A 12,649-nucleotide genomic window follows, 5' to 3' on the forward strand; every position below is an offset into this window, starting at 1 on the left:
CCCTATGAGCTATATATTATTGTGGCCAGTGGTTTACTGCCTAGAATACAAAGATTATTAAACATAAGTTGCAAACTTAAATATTGCCTGAGATGTTGGTAATAAGCAAGTGAATAAACACTGGGGAAAAAATCATTTTAATTTGCTTTGATGCAAAATTTAATTGTAATTATTTGATTTCTCATCAATTACTGGAAGCAACAAAAATCTTTTAATTAAAGTGGGATTTTTAACACAAGAATTCCCAAAAGCATTTCCTCAGTTCTGTTTATGTAGATAAGGGAAAGGAGAAAGCCTTTTTACTATGTCAATTAGCTGGTTTTCCCATCCCTCTGCAGTTTGAAAGCTGCGATTCCAAAGGCATACATTGTTCTTGCTGCTTTCCCTAGGAATTCACTCAGCTTATAAAAACCCCAGGAAAAGTGACTGTAAATAGGCACACACTATAGGAGGGAGAATGTTGGCATTGTGCAACCTTGAATAAAAGGGAAAATGCAACACTCAGCGAATCTTAAGAATTTCAGTTTCAATTTGCATGCTCTTTCTACATTTGTTTCAGAGAGATATCTTTCATTGTACCTTTTCCTCATATCGCAGGTAAGGAAGAGGTTATGTTGTACTTGGATGTTTATCCTTAATTTGAACAGTGATTAAGGATCAGTAACGTGAGAATTACTATGCCACGAGAACTGAAGAGGTAAGACTTGAGACTTGATACACAAGGAACTCCTCAGACCCTATCACTGATTGAAGGGAGACTGAGGGCCACAGCACATCAAGAATCAAAGTAGAAAAGCTTCACGGGAATTAGTTGCCTGGAGGTGAAGAGAGGTGGAAACTAGGCATAAAATGGCAAAGGGGATGCATTCCAGCCTGCAGCAGTTATTGATGTCCATCCAGCTTCTTCTTGCAAAGCTAAGGAAGGACAAGCTACATAAAACCACTAAAGCAGGTGCCTACACCTCCTTTAAAGCCTAAAAGGATGCATTTACCTACAAGATGGAGAGAAGTGCGGCTTCTTACTGGGAAGTGTAGTGGATGATAGCAGTGCTCAGGGAGTAGTGAGACCTAATAGGAGTGGAAGCAAATGCTCCTTCCCTGACAACATGCCAGCTTCAGACTCTGCACCTGGTCTGAGACACTGAGAATAGCCTTTAAAATGTCTATTTTATTTAGCGATACAGTTCACATGCTAAACTCTGAAACACAGAAACTGAGACTTGCTGGTAGTGTAGTCTCTGTCTGCAGGGGAGAAAAAAGCCAGGCCTGTGACAGATAAGTTTCTGGGAGAATGTCCAGAAGCACTCAAAGGAGGACTAGGGTAAGGCACTTATCTTGAAAATACTTGTGTGTGTGTTCAGTTGATGTGAGTAGTACTTTTTGGTTCTGGTGCAACATTTGCCTGCTCCAAGGTAGGTATAAGAATAAATTAAATGTTTTTGAGATGTAGTCATGCAGGAAAATGGCTGGTTTCAGTTTCCCATTTAAGGTAACGCTGAGCAAGTTGCTAACATCTTTGCCTCGGTTTCCCTTATATAAAAGGGACAGCTAACTGGGAATAAGTTAGCGAATGCATACCTGAACAGAAGAAAGAACACCAGGGAGGATCAATATATTAACTGCCTTGTGTGTGCTACATCAAATTGCTGAAATACTTTTAATCCATTCAAATGCAGGTTCAAGTATAGCACAGTGATGAATTAAAGCAAAAAAAATAGGTATGTGAAGCTGCATTTTTGATCCAGAACATTGAGCTCTTTAAAGCATGTGGACAATTAACATGAACCAGCAGAGCTGGCCCAAGTAGGAGGTTTTCCATCATGATGTACCATCTGCAAGAATGGTTGAAGCATAAATGCAGACCACATTGTTCCAGAAAAAGCTTACTATAAAGAGAAATAATAAAGGTTTATCTCTATAACCTAGTCAACTATACACAAATACAGGCAATATTTTTGACTGTTTCCAAGGTGTTTCTGGATGCCATTGGAAGGATACTTCCACTGCTATCCCACAGCCAGGAAAGTTTGTTATTCCTCAAAATTTCACACTTTTGGCAGGAACCAGTGTAGTTTGGATCACAGAAATTGTAATCATGACATTCAGAGTGTAAATAGAATCCCCACAGGCCCTTTTTTCATTCCTAATGCAACAGTTTCCTTCATAAAAGCTTTTGCACTTTCTTCAAAGGAAGCTCTGGCTAAATGTTCAACATCGTTTGCTGAAATATACCTTTCCATTTTAGTAGCAATTTTCCTGAACTTTCTTCTATAGATGTCTGTCACACCCCAGTTGAGGGCCCACTGAAGTCTCTGGTACTCCCAGTCTATGACAGCTAATCCACTGAAGTCCTTAGATGTGATGTAATTGTTAACGTCACAGCTGGCTTTTTCAAGATAAGTCTGCAAAGTGACGTTCTAGGGTAGGCAACAATTCACAGGGACTTCCTGTGATGTGTACCAAGGATAATAACTGAGTGTATTAAAAAAAAATATGGTCATGTTCTGCCCTTTTGCTTTAGCTAATGGGCTTCCAATCATACGGATAATTTCCATGTTCAGTACGATGTTGTAAGTCAGGGAACACTGATGAGTCGGTTATTCCATGCAGCTATGAAAAGCCTCCTCTCCAAATGGTTTCCTTATTCTTCAAGCTTTCTCAGTAATAACAAAAGAGACTATAAAATCAAACCTTGGCTTTTATCACTAGCTTCACAGCTTCATGAACATCCCTGACCTGTCTAGTACAGGGTCAGGCAGATATACTCCAAAAAGAGCTAAACAAGCACATATATTTCATTATCATTGTGCAGTGCCATAAAGGGATACAAGTTCAAACCCCTGACATTGATAAAGCAGATCCATGAAAGCTTGTTCTGAGCTATTTATTCACCTCACTGCACTATCACATGGAGCTAGTGCCTTCCAGACCAGCTCTGACAGGTCTGCACAGAACAGCATTGTGCAATGTGGGCTTTGATGGTAAGGCCTGTGGCCACAGTTACAAGCAGAATCATTAGTCACAAGGTCCATGCTGATTATGTGATATCAAGCAGAAAATAAAACAGATATACAACAAGACCTACATACTTATGTGTAAGAGAGAGAGTCTTATCGTTCTTCCAACTCCAGCCGCCCCTCTGCAACCAAAATCCCGAGGAAATCCCGCACAGCTGTGCAATCAACCATCAGGGATGAACATGGATTTGTATTTAAGCCCTACTCATTGTTGTTTTTCCTCAGTGCTATTTACCTCTCTTGGGATTGTGACCCTCCCTGCTGGAGGTGAGGATTGTGAGTATCTCATGGGCAGCCGGAGTGTTACATGTACAAATGGGAATAGCGCATCTATGTTACCCTCCTTTCCTCTCAAAACAGAAAAATAACTAGGAATAACTATGCAGCTGTAGTACTTTTATGGACCTGCCCACTGCCCTATCTCTTTGCTATTTTAAGGTAGGATTAGCATAACATAATTTCAAATACCTGCAGCAAAAATGTCAACATCGAAGGTAGACAACCTAGGAACTTTTATTAGGCAATAGATGCTCTTAGGATACAGGCACATATGACAGTTTGAGATATCAGAGCTCTCCGAAGTGTCCAAGATGTAACTGTTCCTCCTCTGACCAGGCAGCCAGTCCACAGGACCGATGAAGCACGGTGGAGGCTGGAGAACTCAACATTTCATCAGAGAATTCTCATCCTGTGAGATTCACAATACTGTGCATTTAGTGAAGAGAAGGTTTTCAAAGCCACTAGTCACATAAGCACAAGTGCCATATCAGCACTAGCAATCCTCTTAGAAAACAGTGTTGATGAAAATCAGCCCAATTTACTGAGTGTCTCTCAGAAACCACACACTATATCAAGAAATCAAACTCAGCAAAGCCACTCAGGGCTTGTCAGAATTAGAGACCATACTGAATTTTCTCACTAGAATTCTGTACAGACAAAGCTAGAAGATGCTAGGCTTGTGAGGAGACAACCAATGAAAGAAACAGCTTCAGAGAGTCAGGCTTGCTGCCTCATCACCCCAGAGGGATGGAGAGAGGGCTCGGGGCACTCCTATCAATCTGCCCCATGTCTGCCCTGTTCACCAGCCCCCGCCTAGGACCAGCATGTGCTTCTGGCTTTCCAGGGGGGCTGCAGGGCAGCTATAGCAGTAATGCCCACCAGTTTGCTCTGCTTTGCCAACAACCAACTTGGAAATGCAGAGGCCTTGCTGTGCTGAAGCATTGTTGCTGAACGCTGTGCTGAAGCATTGTTTCTGAACACTGCTCTCGCAGTTCATAGATAATCAGGGCTGTAAGAAAACCCTGCCAGAGGGCAGAAAATTCCTACAATTTTTTTTTATTATTATTTACACTGCAGCATGTGATTCTAAATTGCAGCAAGTTGAGTTTCCCCCGTGAGACCTGTATCAATGTCCTGCCCTTCTGCTCCCATGGCTGTAATAGTCTGGTTCTAGAAAGTAACATTAGCTGAGCTGGGCACATCCCTCAGGGGTATTCAAGGAGTACATCCTAGGCAGGACCTGTGTCACTTGGCACAAGCACACCAGTACCTTGAAGTACCTCGTGGCATCACACCCCAGGGCAGGCAGGGCTGCACCAAAACCTGTGGGGATTGCTGAGGTCTGCTGTTACTGGGATCTGCCTGCTAGTGGGAAGTAGGGAGGCTCAGCACTGCCCTGTGCCATGAGTCTGCAGGTCCCTCCTCAGACAGGGATAGCCTGAGTAATTAGCCTTGCACTTTGCTGTGTGCTGGATATGCTGATTGGCTGCTCCAAGACCCCCTGAGCTGACACATGGGAAAGGCAGTATCAGGAAGATGATGATGACAATGATATAATGATAATAATTATAATAGTAGTAATATCACTATGGATTATTGAAGGCTGTGGGAAGTGGCAGACTGTCCTGCCCCCTGAGAAAAACTTGTCGTAGAGGACTTAACAGCGAACAATATTTGTAGTTGCTCTATTATTAAGGAGGAAATAGTTGCCATTTTATATGCTGTGTGAGGACAAGTCACTGAGGATTACTGACTTCTGATTTTATTCCATTTGATGCACTTAGCCATCATGCAAGCGCATGCATGCTCCAACTGGGAGCAGGCTCTGAAGTCACTTGTTTACATTATGCAGGAAGGATGTCCTGTGCCCAAACTCAGCATTTTTCCCTTTAGCCAGACTTTTCAAATTTTGCTTTTAGTTGTGCAGAATTACAGCATGCTAAAAAGTCCTCCTCATCTTTTTTCTAGGTATTTCTCTCATTTGTACTTGTCATAGCTGATAAAAACCAGGATGAAGGTATCCAGTTATACCCCTTCTGCTGATTCTGGTTTTCTCTGTAAACAAAGACAACACAGAAGCAGTGCATCTTGGTGTCCAGCTGTCAGGGAAAATACACAGTGGGCAGCAATTCCCAACAGAGAGAAAGTAGAAACCATATGTCTTTATTAGACAACAATCAGCTCTAGCTAAGACTAAGCAAAATCAGGTTTAAACAGGCAGTTCTGAATTGAACAGACATAGAGAGAAGTACTTGAACCAAATCACAGGATACTGCTGAAAAAAATAGCTGGCTAAATGATCAGAAAATGACTAAGAATTCATCAGATGATATAAAACCTGTATCCCTCTCCCACAATAAATCTAGAGCTGAGGAATGTACTTTCAACTTTAGCATTTGTCTTATAACAAAAACCCTCCTCCGGTGATGTTTCACTATTCACATCAGGGGATTAGAAAAATTAGAAATAATAAATAAAGACAATGATCTTTTCTCCTTTCTGGTTAACGTTGCTACAAAAATACAGCATCGATATAGCACAGCCTTGATGGGCTTAAACCAGGCTGTCTCAACAGGCAAGTCAATCACCGAATTCCCTTATCAAGAACGCGCATGGTTTTTGAAACAAGAATTTTCCCACCCTCAGAGATCCAATAAAATCCCTGGATTTTTGCAGAATAATCCTTTTGTTGTCTTTTTATCAGCAAAGCTAAAGCTGATACACTCAGAAGTCTGATGAGCTGGAACAAGTTTTGTCCAGTTGAAGTCAAGCTGTCAGTAACAAATGTTGCTCACTCTGCCAGATCTGGATTTGGAGGCAACATGCTCAGAGGGGACAGAGGAGATGACCCTGATAGTTTCAGAGCTTGCAGCAGCCACAGGGAGAACAGTATGTGAGAATGTATTGCTGCTGTCCTCTTCCTTCCCTCATATGAATGGGAAGTTGTTAAACTGGGCATCTTCTCACAATTTGCCTTGATGATATTTTGCTAAGTATCTCTGTTATGTTAGTAAATGTAGGGGACTGAATATGAAACATAATGTATATTAAAAATGGAGCAGGAACTCACCTCACAATTTTGTCTAATCTGGTGACATTGACGATTTAATTATAGCTGAGATTCTAACCGCTTTAGTACAGTATTTCACTGATACCCAGGAAGGTGCTCAGAATCCTAAGCAGCATGAATTGTTGAGGTACATTTTTATGGTGTTTCAAATTTAGGGCAGAGAATCCTCAAAATGCTACAAATTAAATATGAATCTGTTGCAGCAGAGCCATTTCCCATAGCAGCCATAAGAAATAAGCTCAATAAAGCATAAAAAACTGTAATTCAGAAATGTAACACACATATGGCAGGTTGGAAGGCAGGTACTGATAGTAATTTCGTAGTATAATTTAGCTTGTTATGAAAAATTTGGACTGCTGGACAGAGGAGAGCAGAATTTAGCAGATGAGCTACAAGTCTGTGAGGTTCATCAGGACAGGCATCTGGCCTCAATCATTTCATCTCTTTTTGCCACCATACTGGATTTTTCTTATTACATACATGAGAACACTTGTATTCTGGTAGGCTGCTAGGTAGCTAGACTCCTGAATATGGAAAATTAAGAAAATTGATCAAGTGTCCTTCCACTGTTTACTTCTCCTCTGCTTCATGCTGCATAGATATTTCTCACCTGTAGAAAATTACACCTGAGCTTGTCCAGCCTGGGAGATTAGATTCAAGCTTAGTCTTAGCAAAAATGTGGATGATTTGATGGATTGACTAAATGGCCGATTGGAGCATCCGTAAAATCAGTCTTTATGCTTAGCTTGTACTTCCGTGATGCCCTTGATGCTAATGACTGGGTCTTTTTCTGGCAATAGTCGTTAAACATCTTTGGCCTGTGTCCAGCCTGGCAAGGTTCTCAGTGCTCCATACCACAGTTTCCCCCCTGCTTTAAGTCCGTAGTGTTTGTAGTACCACCACCCGCCACTCCACCCCTCCTTTTCCAAAGAGGGTAGACTTTGCACTAGGAGCTATTTTTTGGATGTTTATACTATCAAATGAACATAACAGTCTGAATTCTGAAGCAGTCTGAGTGGTCTGCATGGCTACCACGCTATCTTCATGTGATGATAGCATATTAGAAAATCATTTAGTTTACACCATGTTCAAAGCGAGAAGATTCACATTCTTTGAGGATATATCAGCCTCCAAATGTGAAGTTGGCTTAAACTGACTCCCAGGATGCCCAGGTTTCCTGCCACACTGCTGATTCACCTGTGGTTAAAAGTACCCACACCGTAAAGAGCCACATTTGAGAGATGTGCTTAAGGGACCACCATGCAGCATAGCCAGCTACCTTACCTCCGGTTGTGTTAGAAAAAACTTGGAGCCCATTTTAAGGCATCAGAACAGCTTGGGCTCTCCCTCTCCAGGGAGGTCCTGAGCACACAGTGCCTCCCACACAGCCAGGAACTAAGTATGAGCTTCATGGCATGTCATTATCATTCTTTTTCCTGCATTTCTGAGGTTACTGACAGAAAAGAGCAAACATCAACAGAATAGTGCTGACTTATTCCTCATAACATTTTAAATAGTTTTGAACTGATTCTTTTAAGAAGTAACTTTCCTCTCTCTCCACTTGTCTGATGTGATTGTATGGTAAATCCTAATTGAAAACTAAATAAATGATGGTTGATGTTCTGAGCATATTTTTCTTACAGAAATAAAACAAAAGGTTAGCCCTGCACAATAGGAAGGAGTTGACTCTCCTCCCACTAACTTTCCTGGGAGCCCAGCAGAGTTATTTTGTGTTTGCACTAGGATAAGATTGTGACCCCAGACTGTGCAGAACAAACACCCACACAGAACGATTTCAGCTTGCACCCAGCACCAGCAGACTTGGGTGACATTCTTTTCTTCCTACTCCTACAGAATAGCTATAGCACAACAACACAAAAAAAATTATTTGTTCCCCCCGCCCCAGCTGAATATTACATTAGAACTAAATGTTAATGTTGGAGGTAATACAACAATTCATTGATGTCAGTCTAGGAGACACTTGCAATTATTTTAAGCCGGGAGTCATGTAAACCTTGGTAAGTCCTATGTATGGAAGGAGACTTGGAACAAATGTAATGAGCCTCACTCAGTGGCCCTGGCCCAGCACAGCCTCTCTGTCTAGATCTCATCAGCCATCACAGGACCTGCTGCTTTGCTGTGAGCACAGAGTGTATATTTTGAGGCGCTGCTGCTGATTGTCCTTGCAGCAGCTGGTGGATGCTGGAAACTAATGGACTAATGCCAGCCTAAAAGAAAAAATCCAAGAGCGAACAAAGCAAACATGAATATTTCATGCCTGGTTTTCAGCTACTGCAAATCAATAAAGATATACCATGTTACACCACATGAGGTTGTGCCCCTTGAAGAGCTGAGGAATCACAACAAAATTAAAATAAGAGACAGCATTCTGGAAAATCACTAATCAAGTGTTTTCTGTCAAAAGTGAGGTAGCTCTACCACCCAAATTAGCATCTTTACTGAGTTAGATCTTTTGAATATTGGGTTTTAATACAAATATACTCAGAGCTGAGTATTGCTGCTGAGGTATTAATTCAGTATCTGAATTCCTGCTGAGGTTCAGGGAGAGCTTGTCTTATTTTTTCCTACTTCTATGTTTAGAAAAAATATTTGTCCAAATTCCACAAAATAAAATTTGATGTCAAGACTTAAGAAAAGAGGAACAGTCTGAAGCATCCAAAGGGCTTCAGTTCATGCTTGAGCAAATTATCTGCTTGCAATCGGCATTGTTATCATTGTAGGTACTCAAGGGTCTTTGTGCATGACTTGGTTTCACTAAGTATGAAGAAGCACCTTTGATAGAGCAGTAAAGTGTCATGTACTGGCCCTGCCAGCTTGCATCCCACCTAATGGCTGTGCTCCCCACAGCTCCCACCGCAGCCCGTTGAGGGTGAGGAGGGACAGGAGGGAGATCAGCATTGTTACCACCAAGGCCTGCACTCTCCCTTGTAGGGGACCCTCATATCAAACAGCCCCTGACAGTCCCTGGGTCATCCCTGGGCCCATGGAGCCAAGACCCAGCACAGAGGAGGCAATATCTGGCATTAGTCTGTTTAAAAATCTCCCAGGGGAACCTTGTGCTGAGCATTAAACACTCCTACAGAAGATCGCTTTGATTCCCCACAGGGAGAGGCATGAGCAGCCATACATGGGGGGCAGGGGTAACAACACAGGGGGAATACAAGTGTCAGCTTAAGAGAACACAGTTACCCTCCATGTACATGACCCACTGCAGCATCAGACTCGTAGGCATCAGACCCATAGGATTTCCACAGGATACCTCCCTCCCACCAGTGGGAAATACAGGGAGAGTGAACACAAAGCCAAGGCAAAGAGCAGCTTCAGTAAGGTAATAAATGAATGGCTGCCCTGGAAACTCAGCATCTGAAGGAGCAATACAAAAAACTATCTTAATCACAGAATCACTAGGTTGGAAAAGACCCACTGGATCATTGAGTCCAACCATTCCTATCAATCACTAAACCATGCCCCTTAGCTCCTCATCCACCCGTCTTTTAAACATCTCCAGGGATGGTGACTCAACCACCTCCCTGGGCAGCCTGTTCCAGTGCCCAATGACCCTTTCTGTAAAGAATTTTTTTCTGATGTCAAGCCTGAACCTCCCCTGGTGGAGCTTGAGGCCATTCCCTCTTGTCCTGTCCCCTGTCACTTGGGAGAAGAGGCCAGCACCCTCCTCTCTACAACCTCCTTTCAGGTAGTTGTAGAGAGCAATGAGGTCTCCCCTCAGCCTCCCTTCTCAAGGCTAAACAACCCCAGCTCTCTCAGCCGTTCCTCATAAGGCCTGTTCTCCAGCCCCTTCACCACCTTTGTTGCTCTTCTCTGGACTCGCTCCAGAGCCTCAACATCCTTCTTGTGGTGAGGGGCCCAGAACTGAACACAGTATTTGAGATGCGGTCTCAAATAATCTCCTTAATAATCTCCTGTGTAATTGACTAAGAAGGTTATTGCTAAGCACGGAAACAAACATCATTTTTCCAAAAGCTGCCCAAAAATGTCAGACTGCTTGACTGAAGAGAGAAAGCAGGGCCAATACTCTGCGCTATTTTGCTTCTTGCACTTTTTGGAGAACACCTTAAACGAAATCCAGGAGAGTTCTTGCTATAATGGAAAAATTCAAAAAGGAGGTCTGACTGCCTCTGGGAGAACAGGCTGCCAGTGTGTTTAAATACTATCCTAAGCAAAAAATAAATAAAATATCTGAAGACGCCACATGTATTGTTGAAATAGAAGCAGCCTCATGAGAGAGGTTTAAAATATTTCCCTTTGAAATTATAGAAGTCTGCTTATTTTTAGCTTGTTAGATGCTGTTATCTTCCCATTCAACCACGGTTACATAACAGATAAAATCCACACAGCAGCAGAGGGCATACATGCCAAGCTATAAGGTTATTATAGCCTGGGAGCTTGCTCCCACTGGGCAGAAAACAAAGCCTCATGCCAGTCGTACTGTTTTGCAGCTTCTAGGTCAAACTTTTAAACACATGTATTACAATATATACATGCATACAACGATTCATATACATAGATACATATGTATGTATATCAACACACATATGTATCACTCTGTTTTCTTATTACAGATTAAAAAAGGTTTTTGTTGAACCAGAAAAATACTCTCTTGCCATTACTGTAGTAACATTATACAAGGGATAAACTGATGTGTTGTAACTATTAAAAGAAGCAAAATTAAAACTCACGCACACACTTACTTCGGTAAACTACCAGAAGAGTTGTCCCCTCTTTTCTAATGAGACCTCTAACTGCTCCTCGCTGCTGCATGCTACGGAATGTGGAAAGCACGTAGTGCCATTGCTAAATAAGAACAACTTAGGGGTTTTAGTCTCATTAAGCATTATGTGACACTGTTGTGTTTCCTTGGATTTTTTTGAAGGACTGAACTTCTGTCTTTGACAAGCTGTGTTGTTCCCACCCGATATCATTCTTCAAAGTGTACAGAACTATCGTTTCCAAACTGTTTTTAGAGTAACCTGTGTTTGCAAATACTCCCACTCTCCAAGTCCAGCCCAGATTGACAGGAAATTACTTTTCCTGAAATGTAAACAAGAAAGAAGTTGTGGCTTTCACAACATCTTAATTATATCAAATTTTCTTTGTCAAAATCTTTCATAAGTCTTCTTATTATATGTGATATCCAGTTTTAATTCACTACCTACAACACATGCTTTCAGTGCAAAACTGAGGCAATCATTAATTTAAGCCACCTTTTTTAATTTCAGCAATTTTTAAACTGGAGAAAAATTGCACACATTTATTTAGGACAGTGTTACAAATCCAGACTGGTCTGAGATTTCATTCTGTTCTTTTTGCTGTGAGGGCTGTTAGTAATTTTTTTCTATTCACATTTTTAGAAAGCCACTGACCCTAGCTTTGGAAAAAGCAGATGAAACATAAAAATGCTGGTATTTAAGTTATGCCAGTGAGCCTTTCCCATCCTTTTTCACCTTTAAGACTCAGCGGCAAAAAACTTCAGAAAACACGTTAAATATTCCAGGCAAGGTTTACCTGGCAAGTATCCTTGAATTGACGTGCCACCCACTGTCCCCCACGGAGGCAGGAAGGTTACTAGGTGCTGCCTCTCCCCTGCCACACAGAACCTGGGGCTGGGTGAACCACAGCCGATGCTGCCAACTACATACCAAGGCTGCTTACTCATGATGTATTGTCTTGAGTGGCAACACTCAACTTATGTCTTTGCTACCACTTCCCTGTGGGTTTTTCCCACTTCCTTAGCCCTGTCTCAGCTGCGTGAGCACAGCGATATGAGTCAGACAGAGGAATTAATCTGACTTTAGAAAAAAGCATCGCGGGTGGGAGGAAGGTACCATCTTTTTAACAAGGGAACCTTCAGGCTGGATGTTTTCCCAATCCACGTCAGTGCAAGGTCAACCAAAAAGCTGTGCCAGCACACCACAGCACAGGGATGGGAGTGAGAGGAAAGGCTGGGAGTGGGAAGAAGATACTGGTGGCATCTACAGGTGGTCAAACTGCGACTGCAGCCCCGCACATCTACTTGTTGGACTGAAATGAAACAAATACAAGCTGCTCAGAACACACAGCATTTAGTAAGTGTAACACCCAGCAGTGGCAAGAGAGAAAAAAGTAATTGAACATTCCCCCGAATTTCAAAGTTTTGGAATGCTAAATCAGCAAACTTGAGAAAAGTTGGAAGCCTGTCAGTTGTGCCTCTCTTAGTACTGTTTGTTCTCCAAGGAGAAGCAGAGAATAAGAGGACTCTACAACT

The 12,649-nt window shown here is 42.1% G+C and overlaps 1 protein-coding gene across 1 annotated transcript; it reads right to left on the minus strand.

The window, feature by feature from the left end:
- Positions 1-1,922: 1,922 nt before the first annotated feature.
- LOC138716885 (hyaluronidase-4-like) lies at positions 1,923-11,166 on the minus strand. Its single transcript, XM_069850058.1, is given in 5 exon segments — positions 1,923-1,999; positions 2,002-2,135; positions 2,137-2,599; positions 2,602-2,640; positions 11,097-11,166. Coding segments are annotated over 5 exon segments (783 nt in total).
- Between the last annotated feature and the right edge of the window lie 1,483 nt (positions 11,167-12,649).

This window comes from Phaenicophaeus curvirostris, chromosome 1 (assembly GCF_032191515.1).
Source record: "Phaenicophaeus curvirostris isolate KB17595 chromosome 1, BPBGC_Pcur_1.0, whole genome shotgun sequence".
NCBI classification, from domain to species: Eukaryota; Metazoa; Chordata; class Aves; order Cuculiformes; family Cuculidae; genus Phaenicophaeus; species Phaenicophaeus curvirostris.